Below are 23,420 nucleotides of genomic sequence, written 5' to 3'. Positions count from 1 at the left end.
AGTGATGCAGTGGCAACTGCCAATGGGAAAATGAATTGCACGCAAGCTCTTTAGAGCTGCAACAATTCAGTGATAAAGACCCTTTTTGCTGCAATTTGCTGCTCATGAGAACTGAGTAAAAAATAAATAGAATTAGCTCCTCATGCTTTATCCTTATTTTACAGAAGCTAGTCCATCATAGTGTCTTACTATATTGTGACTCTTAACACACCTATTGTCATACAAGATACCAGGAACTGTACCTTAGCAGCATCTATATCAGTACAAATTCCTAACCAATTCTGTATGTAAAAAAATTGCCATTGAATTATGACAGAGGTGAACAACCTGCAGCTCTCAGGCTAATTTTATGTGATCTCTCTGACTCAAATTGAAAAGCAAAGTATTAGGTCGGACACTTGTACAAGCAACCTTCCTCTGCATCAGGTCACAAAAATAACAACAAAAAGAATAGCATCAGAAAAAGAGAAGGAAGAGGGTTTTTTTTAATTTAAATTTTTTTGCATTCCAGCTCTGTTTTCTGCTTGCTTTATTTCCATTCCCTTCCATTCTATTTCTATGCAACAGATACTCCCCCAAATTCTTCTGCATCCTCCTCCTATGCCTCCTTTTCCATTTTTTTAAAAAGACTTCCCATCTCTGGATTTAGCGAAGCAAGAAGAATGGCTGGCAGATGCCTTATTATCAGATAAACCTTATGTGATAAGCCTTTGAGCAACATGGCACATCATTTTGCTTTGGCAGCTTAAAGTAATCAAACCTTGAAGTGTCTGTGCATTCAGGTTGGTAATTGGATATTCCAAGATAAGAAAGGCTTTAAGAGTCTTGGGTTTCAGCTTGGCCCTGGTTGAAGAACAAAGCCTTCTTAGGTGTGAGTGTCTTCCTATATTTTTCAACTCTCCTTTAGTCTTGACTTTGATTTTGTCTTCTGCCTATCCATGTTTTGTCCTTGTATTCTGATTGAGGTCACTTCCATAATGCCATCCCATTGATCCAATATCATTCCACCATCATTCCAGCAGCAACTTCCCAACAAAGGGGAACATTAAAAATTGCCTACACGCCTTCCTTTTTCCAAATAACTTCTCTGTGTATAAATGGTCTGTTCATCTTACTTGACTGGAAGCCAAGCAAATGCAAGCATATTTGTGGAAGTGAGCTTATGAACCAAGCAGCTGCCCATATTTGAACTGGGATAAGAGGATTTATATTTCCTTGAATCATATGAACTATGAATTGAGTCAGTGCTATTGGACTTTACATGGAGATTATCCTGAGATAATGTACAAGAAATTTTGTGACTCAGCCAGTTCTAGATAAACCTTTCTTAATCTTGTATGTCTCATCCACACCAGAATGTAATGTCCCCTTTAGGACAGAACCTTAAATTATTCCCCATTCTAAATGGGCATATAAATGTGCAACTGAACAAGAATTAGCCTGCATTATGTCAAGATGAGGTTTCTATTATATTAACCTCAGGATCTAGACTCTTTTTAGCTTCCAAGTAAAAACAATTTCTTAAAGTTCAGTCATGGTTTCTACAAGAGCTCATGGAAAAATAAAGGAGAAAATTTCAGTAGAATAAATTTCATGTTGCTTTGGGATTTTTGAGAGGAAAAGAATGGTTATAAATGTATTTTTTTCTGAGAAATGTCCAACTGATTGTGCTTACACTATATAAATAGTTTTGATTCTGCAGATGCAATGTATTCTGAATATTCTTAAAAACATGGGTTTTAAAACTTGTTATTTGTTTCTGGTCAATATGCCAGGAACTCACAAATCATATTGCTTGCTTGAAGTCGTAAAGGGACAAAAATTTGTTTACTGACTAGTTCAGCCTTCAGAAATGGCCTTTCTTCTACCAGACTGCTTGGGCATCCTAACAATTTGGATTGCCATTTCTGCTGCCAGTTCTCTCTAGGGCACTAAACTTCACCAGGTCCCTCAGCTTCATCTACATCATTCAAAGATTCCAAAGGTGACATAAAATCATTAGAAGAAAGACAAGAATCAATTGTCTTTTCTTTCATTGAGTGCAAAGAGCAGCCTGCCCACAAATGTGTAGGCTATTGCATATTTGTTGAATACTTTCAATGAACTGTGACATTTCTTCTTGTTTGCCACTATTCTTTTTTGAGCACATATTCTCCTTCCTCATGTTGTTGAGGAAAATGCTTTGTGATTCATTCTTGTTTGTTTTTCATCATAAGATAAGCTATTTGGGGCTTTTCTCCTGGACTCTTCTGTTGATTCACACTTTATCTTCTCAAATTTCATCTTCAGTTCAGGACTTCCGGGTGGCAAGGCTCCGTTGATGGCAGCCATTTCAGCTGTCAGCCCCGCTGTCTCCGTAGAGCCGCCAAAAACAGCGACGATCAGCTGTTTGGCGGCTTGGAAACCTGCTCCTCAGGAGAAGAGGAGGGGGTGAGCGCCCAGGCGGGGGTAGAGCTCCCCCAGACCACCAGAGTTTAAACTCTGGTGGTTGAAGGGTGTGAGCCCCCCCGAAGCCTGAGTTTGCTCCGGACTCCGGGGCGCCTCTGCTCCAAGGCTTTGGAGCAGAGCAGGACGCTGCAACCATCCCTGCCAGTGAGAGTGAACTTTGGATTACTTGGATGCAGGCAGAGCTGTGCAGGAGAATGCTGCAAGAGCAAGTATTTGAACTTTAACTCAGTAAACTTTGTGGGAAACTTCTAAGTGGTGCGGAAAGTGAAAGTGCGCAATAGAATTAAGTGGGTGACTTGCAAAAAGGTTAAAGCTTTTTGGATTAAAATTTGGTGGAATATGCAAAAGATATTTAAGAAAAGGATAAAGTTTTCTCCGCAATTGTTTTTATTGGGTATTATTACAGATACTACTGTTATAGACTCTAAGTTGATGTTGAATCTAATTATGGCAGCAAGACTTTTAGTAGCGCAATATTGGAAGAAGGAGGAACTGCCGACTATAGAAGAGTGGACTTTGAAAGTTTCTAACTTGGCGGAAATGGCAAAGATTTCAGCATATTTGAAAGAACAATCGCAACAGAGATATATTGTGGAATGGAGAAGATGGATTGAATATATTCAGAATAAATATGGGACTAAAAAGTTTCATTTAGCATTTGAATACGTAGTGGTTTTATATGATGTATTATTAGTTATTTGTTATCTGTTAGTAATATAATTATGACTATGGAGAGTTAAAGTGCGATAGAATTTATTGTCTTATTTTTGTTAGCATATTCTAGCTTATGTTTGTATCACTATACCCTGTATTCAGCTCTGGGAAGTCGGGGAGGGGGGAGGGGAGGGGAGGGTTGGGGAGAGGGGAGGGGGAGGAGGGTGTTTTTTGCATTTAAAAATGTATTGTAAAACTTTTCAATAAAAAAATTCATCTTCAGTTCCTTCATGTATTCTATATATTCCTTAGTTCCACTGGGGAAATAGCAACAATATCTTGAAATATTCTGATGGAAAAGTTCGAAAGGTGCTTTTCCAAAAGGTAACTTCAGTTCTGGTCAAAAGCTACTTGGACGAGAAGCAAAACGTTTTCAAAGAAAAAACCAAGAAAGTCCAGTTGTCTTTTGGAAAAGCATCTTTGGGCAACCATGAACTGGATGACTAAGAATCTCCCTAGACATCTGATAGGAAAGGTTTTGAACATGGCCACTAATTATAAATATGTTCAGAGTCTGCTTGGAATTTAATTTTGTACAAAGGTAATTATTAGTCTTTGTGCAATCTTGTATTTGGCAACCAAAGTAACCACTATTTAAATGAGGGATGTACAATGCCATTGCTGACACAGAGAGTAGATTACTGCTCTCCTATTACTGAATTGATTGTTAATATTAGTACTGCCTATTAAAAGAGCAATCTGATTACTATGTAAACTGTGACCACTCCTAGCATATCTTCTGTTTAATATCACCTGAACTTTATTCAGGGTGTTATATTCCTTTGGATGTCCCTTATATCTCTCAGTGCCCTCCTTTATGTTGTGGGAATTACTTAACAAGTTCTCCTGTATACTGATCTGATTCAAGTCTCTTATCTTTTCAATGCTATTCACTTTCCAAATTAACAGCTGATCCAAGCAAGACCTCATACAAAAAAGTCATAGTTGATTCTTATTTGTTCCATATGTTGAACTCTGTTCCAATATAGAATTGGAATAACTTAACAAAGAGCAACGCTGTTAGGATCTCATTTCAGTAGAAATTTATCTGGAGTTCTTTAGTCACTTTAAGACTGTTATATTTTGGTAAAGTCTTTTCTCTTTTTTTAGAACCCATTGTTGATTTTTAAATAAAACAAAAATAAAATAAATTCCCATGGCTGCCCAAGAGGGGCTCTATTCTATTCTATTCTATTCTATTCTATTCTATTCTATTCTATTCTATTCTATTCTATTCTATTCTATTCTATTCTATTCTATTCTATTCTATTCTATTCTATTCTATTCTATTATCAGAAGCACCTTAGAATATTGACTTCTGGTCAAATATCATTTTCCTTAATCCTGATTTTATGGAGAAAATATCAAAGCTTCTTGTCTATTGGAATTAGAATAACATGCAATGGTATTTCATCTTATAATGCTAAAGTTTATAGATCATAAAGAGATATGGGAACTGTGAAATGTAATATAAACATTTTAATTGCTTGAAGACCTGTTATAGTATGTATCATGGTGACTGATGAGAGCGAACATAATGGAAAGGGGAGCAGCATTCCTTGTGGAATACAGTATTGACATTTAAGCTTTTTTTTTTACTTGATGGCGTGATTCTCGGTTGCTAAGGTTGGTTCCTATGGCAAAGTCCTTCAGGTAAGTAAAGGTTGTGAATGAGTAAATGTTCCAAACAACCTTGGCAAATCAGTATCTTGCTCTTTCCATGAACAACAGATCAGGAGGGAGATCAATTATCATAACAATGCTTTATAGTTTAAGATAAGGCATATAAGGGCAATTACTCTGTCAGATACTTTTAAATTTTGGCTTAGGTTAAAGCATCAGTAACTATTTTCTAGGATATGCTGCCCTTCTTAAGCACTTAGTCAGCACAGAACTGAAAAGCTGGATTTCTTTTAACTTTTACAAGTCTCTTCTAATAATCTTAAAAGAAATTTGAAATGTTGGCTTATTAGTTCAAACTTCTCTTTAACTCTGTTAATTGCTTTTCAAAATGGGTTGCCTGAATAAATTTGGACTTTATAACTTTTAGGTTTCCTGAGCAGTGGAGCTTTGCTCTAATCAATAGAAGTTGGGATTTATAAATCAAGCCCAGGATTTTACCACAATTCACTCTGTCATAATTCCAATAAAAGTATCCTGTCAAGCTGCCATTAGCTATGTGTGGAGTTCAGTTAGATCCACTGAAGAAAGGATTAATCCATAGACTAATCCATAGAGAGATAACAAGAATGTGAAGCAGACTGACAGAATGTAAAGTACAAACCATCTGGAGGATTTTGTTGTTCACATCTGGACCAAATCTTTAAGAATGCTTTCTAGCTTGCAACTTGAACTTTGTGCATAAGAACCGGAATCAAGGGATGTGCATAAGAGGTAGCTGAAAGTCAGGTTAGAAAAAAACACACAAAAGGAACCAAAGGTCAACATGAGGAGACATAGTTTTAGTTCAAATACTGGAATGTTGTCCACTGAGTTGCAAAGTTATTTAACCATCTTGTATCTAGCAGGTCTTGTATTCTTCATGCGAATGCCAGTAGTTCTCATAAGGGGCAAATCTAACCTACAAACTGATGAAACAGATCAGATAGCACCAGAGGTTTAAGGAATGGTGCCAGAAAACTGACATAAGTTGACGCTGATAGCTCTATACAGACTATGCTTGAATCTCTAACATTAATTAGATGTTCAATAATTGTACACCAATTAACTGTATGATATAGTATCATTGATTGATATAATCTGTGTCAAAGGAAACAGACTGAAAGAGAGAGAAAAAGCTCATCTTTAATACTGTAGGTGTTCAATCTGTGGCTCAGTGGTTAAACAATGGAGACATTTCTTTAGCAAAATCCCTATGAATTCACTGTTGGTTCTCATGATACCTATTGTACTGCTGAGTCTCCAGCCAGCTGTCATGTTGCCTTCCTGCTAATGTCATTGTGACTTGATAACCTTTGAATTAAACAGCTGCTGTCCTTCTGTGCTCATTACTCTTGCAGTGGGATTGTGGCAACTGCCTGGAATCAGGAACAGTTCAACCTTTCCTTTTATTTTCTTTGCCTGTGCAGAATTAATTGTAGCAACAAAGATGGTTGAAAAACATCATGTTTAAAAGTAAAACACCTTCTCAGAACAAGTAAAGCCTGTAGCATTAATCAAGCTGCTTGTACTATGCTTTTTACAGCAAACGGATTCTCTGACATTGCAAGATGCTGTACCTGTACATTTCACTTTATGATATATGTAGCATACTAGAACTTCAAAATATGAGTGTGTATACACACACACACACACACACACAGAGAGAGAGAGAGAGAGAGAGAGAGAGAGAGAGAGAGAGAGAGAGAACACAATTTAAAATGATTTAAATTAAAATTAGAATCATTGGAATAATATTTTTTAATTTGGTCAGGATATTCAATTAAAGATACATTCCCTTATATTTTCATATATTCTTTCTGTCAAATAAGAATTTATTTATTTATTTGTAAAATTTATTGGCTCTGCATCCTACCATAGGGTAACTCTTTGTAACTTTGAGAATTGAACATAAAAATAAACAATATATTTGGATATATAATATATAGATATCTAACTTCATATGGTTCATTAAAAGACCAAGGTCAAATTTAAGACTTACAAAACCCCAAAGAACAAGGCGGGTTAACTGTATCAAGTTTCTAATTGTATTATTAACCTCATGGTATAACCTGAATTTACAAACTGAATTACATCATCTTATGGCAAGACTGATTCTACCAGAAGACCAGGCCCCCATGTAGTTTGCACAGATTTGTTTGATTCAATACCAACCCCCCCCCAATCTGTAAAAAGTATTTAGTCATAACCAGCATGTTAAAATAATGGAATAATGGGATAATTTCTAGACAGCTCTGCCTGGATGGCTGAGAATCTTCATATACTGAAAGAAAACTTAGCTTGGATCCCTGATCTTTTGCTTCTGTATTAAAAAATATTTCACATTTATTTTTATCAAGATGAAAATGCACATATTATCAGTGGAAAGAGTATAACTTGCACATACTAAAAGAACTAATTAGTAACAAAAGAAAGAATTCCTTTAAGATTCTTTATTTTGAAAGGACAGGACTACTTCATTGGTTTCAGTATGTTTATTTATAAAAACATAAAATTTCAATTTACTATAATGTTAACATGGTTATTTGAATATTATGCTGTGCTAAGAGATAGCACCGCCCTGAGTCCTTCGGGAGAAGGGCGGTATACAAATTTAATAAAAAAATAAATAAAATAAATAAATATTCTATCAGAAACAGAAACAGAATAACAGAATTTAATAACGGGGACTTTAGATGTCTTCTAGTCCAACCCATTGTTCAAACATGAGACCCTATATCATTTTAGACAAATAGTTGACCAATCTTTTCTTAAAATCCTCCATTGTTGGAGCATCCACAACTTCTGGAGGCAAGCTGTTCCACTGGTTGATCTTATTGTCAGGAATTTTTTTCCTTATTATCAGGAAATTTCTCCTTAAAATCATAAAAGCTTATCAGAATCATAAAAGCTTAGGTGCAGGAATGTATGATTTAAAAGAATAAACAGAAAAACATGTCCCTTAATTCAGATAACCAGAAGACTAGGAAAAAGAACAACCACACATGTTGACTTTGAACACTTGTTATTGTTGTTAATCTTACAACTTGCCTTTTATACAGGAACTAAAGTCATAAACCAAACCCTATGAGCTGAGCCAGTGACTGACTCTAAGTCACCCAGGGCTGAAAGTAAACTAGGACCTGGGTCTTTTACCTTCTAGACTGGCACTTTAACAACAGGTTAGATGCCATCATTCAGAATCCATAATATTTCGTATTACCATACCAAAAGGAAAAGCCAGAATCATTTTACATTTTTATGTGACATTTTTGTTTGTGTATATATGTCAGAGTTATCATTTCAAAATCACAAACCAGAGGGTTAATATAAGATAAAGAAATAATCATGGATACATTTTGGTCAGATTTAAATTTCACCTTTCTTCCAAAAATTCAAGGCATCACTCACAGTAGATGTTTGTGAGCTGTCTAAGAGAACTGAAGAGCGTGGATCTTTTAATAAAATAAATAAGTAAAGTCCTCCTTCCACCATGTTTATTTCCATAGCAACAACCTTGTGAAGTAGGCTGCATTTGAGATACAGTGACTGGGTGTGAATTTAAACCTAGAACTCACTCATCTTAATTCAGCAACATAATCATGATACCACACTGATTTGTTTACGAGATGCAATTGGCTAAGGCATCAGTTCCTACCATAGGCAATCTATGGTAGCAAAGCTCTTTTTCTGGGTCCTCCCACTTTTCGATGTGGATGAAGGAGGTTTGGACAAAATACAGTTTCCGAGCCAATTTCAAGAGTTGAGTTCTTTTTTTTAAATTTCATTCTCAGCAGAAAAATATGTAAGACTAGACCTGGGAAAGAAAGCTTTTTATCTTCTATATGAATGGTGCATAAAACATAAGGTAAAAGAAGCATCCCATGTAATAAACATAAAAGTAAGCTTATATCATACCAGTGCAACCCATGATTCTTCAAAAAATGAGTTTCAATAACATAAGCGTGTATAGAATTGCAGCTAAGGACTTTTGTCCACTTTCATCAAACTGCAGCATAACCATTACCTTCTTCTTATGTCTTCCTGATGTGGGTTTCAGAGAATCATCAGCCTATATCTTAAGAAGATTTACATTCTTCTTGGCATTATAGTACTATTTTCATATTTATCGTAATACTTTTTTTTTTAACTGTGGATACAATCTGGCATGCTTTACCAACCATTTTCTTAATGTCTCAGTCAGATGGCAAGTTCTGGTCAATTCTTAAGTTACAATGACACTGAAAAAAGGGACATGACCATTTTTCACCCTTACAACTGTTGCAGCAGATTGCAATATCTCAGGGTCATCTGAGCACTCTTGTGACCTTCTGACAAGCAAAGTCAATGAGGATATTATTAGTGTCTGCGCTATAAGTTATTTCTACTGTCACCTGAAAGACATTTGTTAGGAAAAAAATAAGTTGTTCCTCTTATTTGTTTTTCCTATGAAAATAAGCCCTTCTGTAAAAACTGTAAATCTCACTTTGTATTCACAGTTTGTGTGGGAGGGCAAATAATCACAATATGCCAGCACATCAGAGTCCTCTTTAGAACAATTCTTTTCCTAATTATGTGAAGTCTCATAATGTGAATTAATCAGGATGAAAAATATGAATTTAACAAGCTATATATATTTGAAATATCGAGGGAAAATATTTTGATTAAAAGAAATAATGGACAGCAGTCATTAAAACTTGTGATCATGGTAGCAATTCAGATATTTCTCTGAATATGTAATTTAGGTCTCTTTATTGACCCCCAGAGAGGTTAGATTCAATGTTCCTAGCAGTCTTTTAATATTAAAACACGCAGATTAGAGTGATAATTTGTCGTGAGATTTTAACAGCAGGTCCTATTTAATTTAATTTAATTTAATATTTGCATTTGTATACCGCCCTTTCCCTGAGGACTCAGGGCGGTTTACAGGGAATTAAAATCGAAACATACAAAAGTTAAAACCAATTAAAAAAGCATTAAATTCACCCTGTAGATTAAAACCCCAGTTAAAATTTTCTCCTCAGCCTGGGCCCGAGAGCTCAAAGAGCCAGGTCTTCAGGCCCCGGCGGAATGATCGGAGGTCAGGAGCAGTCCTCAGCTCTACCGGCAGCTGGTTCCAGAGGGCAGGCGCTCCCACCGAGAAGGCCCTATCCCTGGGTGTCACCCGCCGGCAATCTCTCACCGGCGGAACCCTGAGCAGACCCTCCCTGTGGGAGCGCACTGGGCGAAGGGCATTTGATGCCAGTCATCTAGACCATTTATATGGTCTAGATGACTGGTAGGCACCTTTCAGAACCTCTCCACATACTGCTATCAAATTATATATATATATAAATGTCCTAAGCTTGCAACAGAAATGTCATGAGTTAAATGTAAGTTGTTACAAGAGCCAAAAGACAATAGAACTGGATTTATCTGATTTGAAATTATACTTTGCTGCTTGTTGTTTAATTTGGATGAAAGAGTGATGTTGCTGACAAATAGAAAGCTTTTGGAGCTAGAAGGATATGATCTGAGATTTGGTTGACATAGATATTTGTAGTATGATTAATGTAGATTTAAAAACTCATTAGGTTCGATGTACTATATTGAGAATATGAAACAGATACAAATCCAGGTTGTATCCATAAATGCTTCGGAGATTATCAAGACAAAAAGTATTTTATTGATGAGAAATGATAAGCAAACATGAATGGTTAACTCTCCATAATATGTTAGAAAGAAAGTCAAGAAAATATTTAGTAGCATGGGATACCCTTGTCAATGATTAATAATTGTTAGAAAGATTTAAAGTAGATCAAATAACATGGCTTTGAACACTAAAATTGAATTTGAAACATAATTGTGTACAAATGATAAGCATGTAATTGTTAAACTGTATAAACCTGAAAAATAAAACAGAAGTATAACAAAAGAATATAGAATAAAATGGGCTGAATATTTTGGTTGGTTAGAAATGAAACAATGGGAAAATATGTGGTTGAGGGGATTTGAATTTACATGATGTTATAACCTTAAAGAGAATTTCTATAAAGTGATGTATTTTTTTTATTTAAAAAGTTTTACAACACATTTTGACTTTAATCCCCCCTCCCCCACCCCTATCTAGCCCTCCCTATCCCTCTCCCCCATTCCCTCCTCCCCCCCCAACTTCCCAGAGCTAAATACAGGGTATAAAATCGAAAAACAAACGTAAGCACCCCTATGTTATCAACAATAAACTATTAATTCTATCTCCCTCTAGCTCATATAAAATGAATACAAACAATATTAATATTACAAATAAAGTAAAAAAGAAAAAGAGGAAAACAGAAAAAGAGCTTTACTCAGAATAGATTTTCTTAATCCCAGTCCTTATTCATATTAATTTCAAAAAAAAAGAAAAGAAAACTTTCACCTACTATTTGCATTCTCCCACCTTTCTCTAATTTCTAAACAAATTCTCAGTTACGTGCCAAAAGCGCCTATCTCTGTTAACCTTAATAATCTCCAACCAAACTAAACTATGATCAAAAATAGTTCTTGCATGTATCACGCCAAATGTCTCGCAGTTCCAAATCATCCTTGAGTTCAAATAAAAAGAGTAAAAAAAGGTTTAGGCAGTCTCTAAGACAACTTGTTGTTAATTAGGAGCTTGCGTACCCATTCTTAGTTCAACACATACTTTTAGTCCATAACCCTAATATACTTTTCTAGCAAGCAAATAACATCAATCTTAAATTGTGTTAAATATTAAAAAAAACTTTCTTTCTCCTCTATGATAAATTTAATCCATTGACATTCTAATTTAAAAATTTAATCAGCAATCTTGACGCCCCAAAGCTTTTGGAGCACGTCTGTCATGACCCCCAAAACTTCTTTAGACCGCGCCCCTCCCACATCTTCACTGTAAGTACGCTTTGGAGATTCCATAACTTTCTGCTGGTCTTGCTCTTGCTCTCGTCTCGCTCTTCTTAGGGCGGCACGCGTCATCTTCTGGCCTCCTGCAACAACCGATGAGACTGTGACTTGATCCCCTCCAACACCATTGTCCTCTGTCTGTCTATCTGCAACATCTTGAAGCTTTCCCTCGCCGTATCCCTTTACAGCTTCCAAAAATGATAGGGGGGTTGCTTTTAACACATTGCTATAAAAATCACGTGCCTGAGCCACAGTAACCAGACGATGTCTTTTACCTTCGTGCGTCACCACCAGTCCAACTGGAATCTCCCATCTAAACTTAATATCACATTTCTTAAGTTCCTGTACTAGAAATGCAAAATCTTTCCTTCTCCTTAGGATCTTCGGAGGAATCTCTTTTAAAACCAAGAGTTCTTGCTCAGCCACTACCAATTTAGTATCATAAGCAGCTTGAATGACTTCATCTCTAATTACTCTCTTTGTAAAATAGACCACCACATCTCTGGGTAACTTCCTCTGTCTTGCAATCCATGAATTTACACAAAAAATTTTGTCCATATTTCCCTCAATTTCAGATGCTGGCTGGCCCAGTACCCCTTCCAGAGCCTCAGAAATCAGCTGCTTTAAATCTTCTTTACAATTCTCCTTTAAACCCCTGATTCTAATAGCATACTGCATCTGATGATACTGAACAAGGCTCAATTCTCCGTCCATTTTATCCCTTATATTTTCATTTTCTAATACCTTTGCTTCTAATATAGAGTTCTTTTGACTGAGATCCTCCACTTTTACATCCAGCTGTTGCACACATTCAGCTACGGATTCAATCATAGACAACATGTCCACCCTCATTGCTCTAAACTTCTCTTCCATCTTCTTCTCCAATTTCTCCATTTTCTCCTCCAGCTTTTTCAACTTTTCATCCATCATGTCAGACATCAATTGTGAATGCTTTCCAAGAGCATCTTGTAAATCCTTAAGCGTCAATACCGGAGGAGATGCAGGAGGAAGCAAAGCTTGCAATGAGGTCTGTTGCACCAGGGAAGACCCCGCATTCCGAAGAGCTTTAGAAGTTTTAGCCGCCATCTTCCCCCACTTTCACTTATTGCGCACTTTCACTTTAAAGCTATAAAATCCATTGAGCTAGAGAGTAAAGATAAGAGTCCACATCACCTTGACCTCCTGTACCGCTCTGCCTGCATCTTGATAATCAAAAGTATTTCCTTTTGGCAGGGGTGGTTGCTAACGCCTGGCTCTGCTCCAAAAATCCCGGAGCAGGGGCGCTGCGCAGCTCGGAGCAACCCAGGCTTCGGGGGGCTCATCCTTCAGCCGCCCAAATTCTCAGCTCAGGCGGTCCCGGAGAGCTCAACCCCTACCTGGGGCCTCACCCCCTCCTCTTCTCCCGAGGAGGGGGCTTCAAATCCATCTAAACAGCTGATCGGCGCTGTTTACGATGGAAAAACACAGCTGCGGAGCGGGCAGCCCAAAAACGGCTGTCTTCGGCATCGCGTCGCCACCGGAAGTCCTATAAAGTGATGTATTTTTATATATGTTGCAAGAGAAATTGTCTAAAATGTATGAGAATACTTCAAAATGTGAATAACATAAAAGGACACTTTATCATCTTGGTGGATATATAAAAAATCCAGAAAATTTTGGACACAAAAACATAAACTAATGCAGAAGATTTTAAAGCTTAACATAGAATTGAAAACCAAATTTTCTTTTGGGAAGAGGGACAAACAGTTGGAAAAAAATTATAAGAAGTTGGTTCTTATAAATGATAACTGTGGTAAGATTATATTCATTATATGGTATATCAATGGCATGTATCAGCAAGTGCATGCAACTTTAATAGTATTCCACTGCAAATGGGATAAATTGCATAGGATGCAGCACTGATTGAATTAAAAAGATATAAAAGGATTGCAGAGTAGTCTTTCTCATCAGTCAATGGGAGACCACATAAGCAATTGTTATATTATTTCATAAGCGTATGAATTCGTCACCAATTCATAACTTCTCTCTGTAAAAGATTGGATCGATCAGTACAACTCTCTTAATGACTTAAGTATACTTCTCTTGAATTGTCACTTGACAATGATTATGATAGCTAAGATATAGGCAAGAACTGTACATTCACCTTGTAAAGTGTAAATAGTAGTAATATAAAAACAGAATACCCGAATACCAATACTAAAATAATTTACAGTAACAGGTTTGCAGCAAGCAGATTATGTATGCCTACAGGTTAACATGCTTATGGAGATTTTCAATCATCCAGATCATGGTTGTTTTTTTCTTTGCTTTTCAGTTCAGGACTAAAGAAGCTTCTTAGTTGACAAGCAAAATTTCAAAAACATTGAAAAAAATCCCAAGAAAGTCCAGTTGCCTTTTGGAAAAGCACCTCTGGGATTGTGGGTTAACAGAAAATCCCATACTGGCTCATATGATCAGCTGTGATAATGGATCTGAAATGTCTTCAAAATTCATTGTATTTTAAAATACAATGCAGCAGAATTCTACATTTCTCTCTGCAACTGAGTAAGGGTTGCAGTCTAATAAAATTAAGATCAGCAAATCTGGAATTTAAATGAGATATTTTTCTTTATTAATACTGAGCAAGTGCAATCATGGGTTTTGAAAATTGCAACTGCTTTTTCCATTGCCCAAGTAAATTTTTCTTTCCCACTGTGATACAAAAAGTTCATAATAAACCAGATGTGGAAAAGGTCTTCTGACTAGCTATGCTGATGTAATAATATAGTAATTCATAGTAGTCTTCGTTGGAAAGGGATTTTCTCATGCCTTGTGCCTAAAGATGTTGGTTTGGAAGGTAGAAAAGAGATTAGGACAACTCACCATGGCCAGTTCACTGTGGGACAACTCGCTAGGGACAAATCGCTGAGGGACAATTTTTCACATACAATTCCAAGCAAAATAACTAAAAGCGATTAATGTTATCTACCATTGTTTCTTTGACATTATTTCCATCAACAAAAATGGAAATAGTGTTGAAGAAACAGTGGCGAATAACATTTATTGCACTGAATTATCCTGCATGGAATTGTCTGGGGTAGCCTGACCTGCAGCAAATTGGTCACAATGAATTGTCCCATTCCTGGCAGAAAATGTCCTTCCTCTAACTCCTTTACATAGCAAATGTAGAATATCTATATTATTTAAAATGATCTTCTTTAAGGAACATTAAAGACATTTAATCAGACACATTTGTAGCTCATCTATCATCTACAAATGAATTATTTAACCCACTAAATTTGAAAGTCTGATCTAGAAAACATGAACAGAACTGCATTTTGCAGCTTACCTCCAACTGAGAAAACAAAGTAGACTGTAAATTGTACTGTGTTATGCTTGTCATATTTACAGAATTGCTTAAGATCTTATGTTGATCCCCTACACAATGGCTCTTTTGCTTATTTGTTTCAGAAACCATTCTCAGCCAAAAATTTCCTTGAGCGAATGAGCAAATGCAAAGATGAAATCACAGAGCTAGAGCTTTCATACAACTTCATACCATAAACATTCTTCAGTGGTACCAGTCTTTTGCAGACTGAGAAGTAGAGAAGAAGAAAGTTTAAAGACCTCCTTCCATATCACTATACTACCTGGATAGTGTTTAGTCCTCAATAGAAATACTATAATATAGAATCATGGGACTATATTGCATACTTAAAGGGGAGGGAATATATTATGAGGACGTCTCCGTGGTCATGTGGCCGGCATGACTAGACGCCAAAGGCGCACAGAACGCTGTTACCTTCCCACCGTAGTGGTCCCTATTTTTCTACTTGCATTTTTACGTGCTTTCGAATTGCTAGGTTGGCAGAAGCTGGGACGAGTAACAGGCGCTCACTCTGTTATGCGTCACTCGGGATTCGACCCGCCAAACTGCCAACCTTCTGATCGACAAGCTCAGCGTCCTAACCTAACCCACTGAGCCACCGCATCCCTACATATATATATATATATATATATATATATATATATATATATATATATATATATATATATATATATATATAATCACTTAGCTTATGACATTTTCATTAAGCAAAAATAATTAATTAATAATATAATTATTATGGACATTTTATATCCTATAAATTCAATTATGAAGTTCTCTGATGAAACTCAGATTCATTTACCCATGTCTGGCTTACAAATTCAAAGTAAGTAATTACGAAAGCTATGCTGATAAAATTTGAATCTTATATTATGTAGCCAATGATATTTTTAAAAATTGGGCTTAAACTGGGAAAGAATAAAGCCACCTGGCCTAGGCTGCAAAAATCTAGACAACCACAAAATGACAGAAAAGAGATGCAAAACATTCTCTCCAGTCTGTTATAGTTCAGTTCCTAAGTTGGTGAGGTTTTTTTGCACATTCTCAAAAAAAAAAAAACAATTCACCTATTTAATGAAGCTTTCCAAGTGAAAATATTCCCCACATTTGTTCACTATTTTATTTGTTCTCTTTAATAGAAGAATGCTATAGAATCTCATCTCTATGGAATAACTGTAGTGGATCAGGGATAGTTTACAGGACAAATCTTTGTTCTGCATTTGCTATTAAATTGGGGAAAAGGTTAAAATGGAATTTTCTAAAAAATATAATTGTGCTTGAAATATTTTTTCCTTGAAATAATCAAAAACTTAAGATTATTTCTAGCTTAGATAAATTTTGTTAATATGGTGCTTAACTAGAAATATAAATATAAATAAAAGTTTGAAAAGGAGACAAGATACTTTGTCTCTTTTCTCTTTTCTCTAATCAACTATTAAACCTGTATGTTAGTTCTTTGTTCCAATCCCTTCCAGTTCAGCAACTTAATTTAATAGGCATTTGGTACAAATCACGGCAAGTGATAAGACATATGTTGCAACATCTTGATACAATCCCCATCCATCCGATGCAAGAATATCAGTCATATGCTTGGCATCACAACAATGCAATACATCTTTTATCACTTGTGTGGTCCACCCATTGGATTACAATGTAGGAAAGGTGCTTGTTTTTAGCACCATATGCTTCTTCTACTTGCTACTAGTAGTGTATGCTACAATCAAGAGATTAGAAGAAAAATTGGGCTCTGGTGAATATCCACGTAATTTATATCACAACAACTAAGGATAAATATTTCAAGAAGAGTGTCATTGTTCTGAAAGAGAATAAAATAAAAAAATAAAAAGTTATAAAATAAAATAAAACTTTTGTACTTTTATAAACTGTACAGACAAATACAGATAAGCGCAAACATGAAAAAGAGTGGGCATTTGTGATATTTTTCATGTAATATCTGGGACAAGATTTGAAGAGTTGTACGAAATGGTAATTCACCCTCATTTAATTACTAAGAGACAGCGAAGCTACATATTGGCAAAATGAGGTCAGAACCAGTGAAGGTATTCCATGACCTCCACCCCTCTCTCCTCTCATTATCTGGAATATAATAGAAGTGAAGCAATCCTTATATCAACATAGCTTTTATATCATTATATCATAATTGATTCCCTATCTCTTTGATGCACAAAGTAGTTTAAGAACATTTTTAAAGTCTGCTAATTCCTAGTCAGAAATAGATACAGGGTACCATTAATGATCTAAGGAATGATATAAATTACTTTATATCTATATTACATCTAAAATTACTACATATCATTTTAGAGGTGATCAGAAGATTTCAATTTATAGCCAACTGGGTACAACAGTATTTTCTCCTAAAGAGAACCGGTGATTCCTACAGTGGCACCAAACAGCTTTCATTGATATTAATTAGAGGGTGCTTCTACAGTTGATAATTCATTAAAGAAGATAATGCAGTATTATATGGATTCTGTCTACTTAGTCTGTACAAAGTGCATGATTTATCTATAGTTATGTGTTGAGTTCTGCCCTTTGAAGAGTTTCAGCTAATTTCAAACAAAGCATGAAGGCTGAAAGCAGGAAAAGAAGGGATTACAGAAAAAAAAATGAGAAGTTATGTCTTCTAGGAAGTTATCACAGAAATTCAGAATTATAAATTTTTAAAATTATTTTTACAATAAATACTTTCTAAATTATAAGGTAGCAGCACAACAGTAGACAGTAACATTTTTGTAACTGATGCAGTCTGGAATTAAACATCAAAATCTATAAGTATATTTTATCAAGGGCTTCATGAAGTTCCACATTAATTAGTCTAGAAGATTAGTCTTAATCAGATCAGATGCCATCCATCAGGTTCACAATAATGAGAACCTCAGCTGATCTTCCTCCAAAGACTAAAAAAGGAGCAACACTATTGCACTGCATATTGGAGCAGCTTGTCTCATTACCCAAGCTAGAAATCACAGTGAGATGAGATAAATGCTAATGTGGTTTAATTTAAATTTAACCACATTGTATATTATTTGGGTTTAGTTTTAAATTTCTCAATCTGTTTCTATTTTAAGTAAGATGCTAGCCTGGCTGGGTGATTATATAAATGGTTGGCTTTAATCAGGTACTGTATACTGTATTTCCTCTGACTGTTACTTACAGCTCTCTATGCTACTTAAAAAATTGCAATGAGTAATCAAGATCAGATATATTTTATTTTAGCCCTATTTAACTTCATTCCTTAAAGAGTCATTATTGTATGAAGGGTTTGACTTAAACTATCCATTAGTTGAATTGCTAAACATGTTTTGTTTTGTTGAAATACAGCTATGTGAGGGAGAGAAAAATAGCAATAGCAATAACATTTAGACTTATATACTGCTTCATAGTCCTTTACAATCCTCTCGAAGAGGTTTACAGAGTCAGCATATCGCCCCAGAAATCTGGCTCTTCATTTTACCAACTTGGAAAGGATGGAAGGCTGAGTCAACCTTGAGCTGCTCAGGATTGAACTGCTGGCAGTCAGCAGAATTAGCCTGCAATACTGCATTCTAACCACTGTGCCACTATGATAGCAACGATAGCATTAAGTACTTTCTCTCCCACCCACTTCCATTAGGCACATTATATGGAAACATATTAGATCACAGATAAGGTTGGAGAAAAATATAGGTGGAAAAGTTTGTAGTTCAGCAACTATTGGAAAACCAAAAATGGCCAAAACTATTCTTGGCTTTTCAGAAATTGCTGAACTATAAACATTTCTTTTATCATCAACCGTTCTGGCTGGAGATTCTAAAAAATAACTGGAACATCTGGAAAGCCCTAGATTAGGGTTAAAATATCTCTTAGTTCTTTCTTCCTGAAATGATATTATAGTTTTTCTGAAAAGAAGGAACAGTCCAGCCACAATAGAGTGAATTAAATATGAACATATTATGCCTTAGCAATACAAGCCATCTGAAATCTGGAGACTGATGGTGGAAAGAATGGAGCTTGTGCAATTGTGGTCATCTCCATTCTGAGAGTAGACTAAGAGCATAAGTAGTGCTGATATACAGTATACCAACTAGTCTTCCTCCTCAAAGTTCTCCAGATGTATTGCACCGCCACACCCATAATGGTCAATAAAATACTGCCAGAAAATTGTGGAACTTGAAGTCAGCTAGAAACAAATGGAGAAAGGCTGAGATAGAATATATTTAAGTCTATATTTAAGTCAAACAATAGAACTGTCTTTTTACACATCTTGATTACATAAAAAACCTTGTGCCCAATTCACTAGAGGAAACCAAGGGTGGTATAGTAATAATAGATGAGAATGTCCTCATCTCTATTTTATGAGCCTCATCCATAAGCAGAAATAAATGTATACACTTGGCATGTCGTTTGTGGTGGCTTCCTGAATTCCCTATCAAACACTGAGTAGGGTCTGTGGGTTAATTTGTTTTGTATTGCCAACAAAGAATTGATGGCCATTGATTTTAAAAAATCAATCATTAAAAAAATAAAGGTAAAGGTTCTCCCACACATGCGTGCTAGTCGTTTCCAACTCTAGGGGCCGGTGCTCATCTCCGTTTCAAAGCCGAAAAGCCAGCGTTTGTCTGAGGACATCTCCATGGTCATGTGGCCAGCATGACTAGATGCCAAAGGCGCATGGAACGCTGTTACCTTCCCACCGTAGTGGTCCCTATTTTTCTATTTGCATTTTTACGTGCTTTCAAACTGCTAAGTTGGCAGAAGCTGGGACGAGTAACAGGCGCTCACTCTGTTACATGGCACTCGGGATTCGACCCGCCTAACTGCCGATCTTCTGATCGACAAGCTCAGCGTCCTAACCCACTGAGCCACCGCGTCCCTTATTAAAAAAATTTTAAAAACCCTAAAATAGACTGAAATTCCATCAAATATATCAAAGAAATATTCTTTGCTCTGCCACTTAATGCTCATTGATACATTGCTAACCAGGTTGCCTAATCTCTTTTTAAATAATCTAAGTTAATGACCATTGCACCTTTTGTATCTTTTGGATGGTGAACAATGAAACTTAAACTAAAGATGACTCAGTTGATTTTTCTAGGACAAAAGAATGAAAAAAATAGTTTGGTTCTAACTCAGTGTATTATTTATAATTAATCAAGGATGTCAATTTAATTTATAGTCTTCAACTGTCTTTCCTTGATACAAAATATACAAATGAGTTTTAGAGCTGATATTTTATTCCACACAACATAATTATAGCTATAATGTAATGGAAAATGAAAGAGAAGCTTAAAGAGATGAATTATGTGTTTTTGTCCTTCCATTAGTTATTCTCAAATAAAAGTGTTTCTACTGATTACTGTTAATTTATATAACATAAATTCTATTGTTCTATTGTTAATGTGATTATGATCTGATTTTGAAAAAGGGCCTTCTGTGACATCATTGAAGGGTGTAGTTGCTTGCTATCACTGAAAAAACTAGGATTGTGATAATTCTTTAAAGCACATTTTATCTAAGCTAACTTTGAAAATAAGCAATTATTCACTCAAACAAAACACAGTCTATTGTCCAGAAATAATATTTATTCATTGACCTTAAAACACAGAATAGAAAAAGCTTTGTAAATAAAACTATATATATATATATATAATATATGTATATGAATGCTTTATTTTTTATTTGATACTTCACAAAAAACACTACAGACAATAACAAAATATTTCAATTCATTTAAAAAACTCCTATTTTGGTGGCCAATTGGCTTTGATCAAGATATCCCAAGATTTACTATTTGACAGTTTTCATTTTATTTCATAAATTGTTTCTTAAAAAAATTGAAGCAATTTGTTATTTGATCAAGATTTCAAACATTTAAAGATACTCACAAACCACAGAACAGTTCATAGGAGTTTATACAGACTGTTCAGTGCCAAATCATCCATCACAGTGACCAATTGAGACACAAAACCAAACTACTTTTGCACCTGAAGGAGTCATCTGGGCACAATCATTTTCACAAGCAATATAGAGCACTTGCTGGGAGCTCACAGAAATCACCTGTGGAAGTTCCTGCAATTGCTGATGCTCAAAATCACATGCAGAGACTACAGGAGCAGCTATAGCTGAGGTCCATGAGCTCCTCTTTCATACAAGTAATATTACTCATGAAAAGGGGCTGCCAGAGTTCTTGTGGGCAAAAAGCAGCTAAGTATAATGTCTGAACATGCCTCAAATTTCTTAAAGAAAAGTAAATCACAACTGAACTGGGGTAGAATTTAATCCAATGAGGAGACATAATATTTAAACCACTACATGTTTTCCATTGCCCTTTTGGTAATATGTTCTTTCCCCTTTTCAGACTTATCCTGGTTTAGATATTCCAGAACTTTTGCTAGCATCTCTTCATCCATATATGGTCTGTTCTGGGTGTCATCATTCTCTTTAGCCATTGACAGCCTTTTGCCGAATAAAGTGAATGGATCTGGTTCATGACTTCCTATTTGGTCTAGATGGTCACGTTCAGATGAAACTGCAAGTGGAATTTCTTTCTTCAGACCTGTATTGATAACTTCAGGATACTTCGTCAACATCTTGGCTAAGTAGTCTGACAGCTCTTCTTCTTTTCCATTCAGTGATTCTTGTTTCATTTGTCTTTCTAAACGGTTAAGCCAAGCCACTTTCGAAAGTATATTTTGATCAGATCTTGCAGGCAGGTACCATTTTGGAAATCCATTTTCTTCATTTATTTGATGTCCAGGATAAGGAGGTTTTTGATTACCAACATTTTCCATCTCTAAAAGATTGATAATGTCTTCAACATTCAGGTCTTCTGGCAAATTATCTGGCAGAACATTAAATCTTTGCTTTTGATAACCATGTAAGGAGTTCATCTTATTTTTGAATAAGTCTGAGTTTTCTAAATTAATCTCAGGGATTTCATCAACATCTTCAATCAGTTCAGGTTCTTGTTCCTTTTCATTCTGATGTTTATCTCCAGATTTCAACATTTCTATTAAATCCTCAGGTGGGATCTGTAAATTTCTTGAGATTTCTATCAACTGATAAACTGCTTGAGGATCAAGCTGTTTTTCAAAATATTTGGCTGCTCTTTTGTCTTCATTTTGGTTGATCCCTAACATATCACCTCCTGGTCTATTCATCATTTTTTTCAAATAATAATCCATCAACTGAGAGACATCTTCAAGGACTTGATTTTTATTATCTTTTTTCATGTCATCTTCCAGGGTACCTGCTCTCTTTATTTCATCATTGATCTCTTCATTTTTCTCAATTTCTTCTTTACTGTCTCTTATTTCTTCTTGAGTTTGACTTTCCATTTTTTCCTCTATTGGGTTCCAGTCTTCTCCTCCAACCACATCTTCATAAGCAATGTTATTTCCTTTAAAAGCATCATCTTCCTCGTCAGCATATAGTTTTTGTTCCTCATTAAGCCTTTCTTTGTTTAGATTATGAGGTGCCATCATTTTCCCTAGCTCCTGAAATACAGATTCTAAAGTTGCAAGACTTTGGGGTGTGTACTGTTCTTCCACTATTTCATTTGTTCTTTTATAAGGATTATCTCTTGAATTTTCTTCAAAGTATGTATGTGGAATCTTAAATTTGTTACGTGTTGTAGCAGGCCAAGTACGCTCATCATAATCATCCATTGTTCCATCCAGAAAGATATTGTCTGAATTCAGGGAATTAAGTTTATTTTCTTTTGAGAGAACTTTTGATTCTTTCTCTCTTTGTCTTATGGTTTCCAACATTGTCTTAACCCACTGGGAATCATCTTCTGGGAAGGACTCCCTTAGGTTGTCAGGTAAATAGTGTTGGTTTTTGCTTTCTTTTGACTGTGGAACAAATGGAGAAATTTGATAGGAACTATAATCTGGACTGGTTTCAATATTGCTGGTTTGTTTTCTAAGACTTTCTATGTATTCCAGAGCTTTGATCATATCTGGGCTTGGAAGCCTCTGCAGATTTTTCATTAGATAGTCTGGATCATTCTGTTGGTTTTGAAAACTTTGAAATGAAGCAGAATTGGCGTAAGAGAAGAGCACAAAAACTTGGACAAGAGGCAAAAGTATTCCAAGCCAGGAGATTTTATCAGCCATATTTGAAATGTTTCCTTAAAATAAAGAAAAAGAAAAAGAAAATTAACACAGACAGGTACAGTTTAAATATCTTCTATGGTCAAGTATAGACAACAATAACAGCTTTAGACTAAAAAGTAACTTATAAGTTACTTCAAGTTGAATGTTATTTATTTACTTAGTTATGTTCAGATATCATAAAAATGAAACTGAACTAACCATAATCATAATCAAAT

General features: G+C 35.5%; 1 protein-coding gene across 1 annotated transcript; it reads right to left on the bottom strand.

The window, feature by feature from the left end:
• Window positions 1-21,396: 21,396 nt before the first annotated feature.
• On the bottom strand, window positions 21,397-23,205 carry SCG2 (secretogranin II; the record flags this gene model as incomplete). Its single annotated transcript, XM_083363268.1, has 1 exon — window positions 21,397-23,205. The coding sequence occupies one exon, from the start codon at window positions 23,203-23,205 to the stop codon at window positions 21,397-21,399; it is 1,809 nt and encodes a 602-aa protein (XP_083219394.1).
• Window positions 23,206-23,420: the final 215 nt, after the last annotated feature.

Source organism: Vipera ursinii (genome assembly GCF_947247035.1).
Source record: "Vipera ursinii genome assembly, chromosome: 5".
NCBI classification, from domain to species: Eukaryota; Metazoa; Chordata; class Lepidosauria; order Squamata; family Viperidae; genus Vipera; species Vipera ursinii.
Note: the sequence above shows the minus strand (reverse complement) of the source record. Positions and strands in the feature narration are given on the sequence as shown.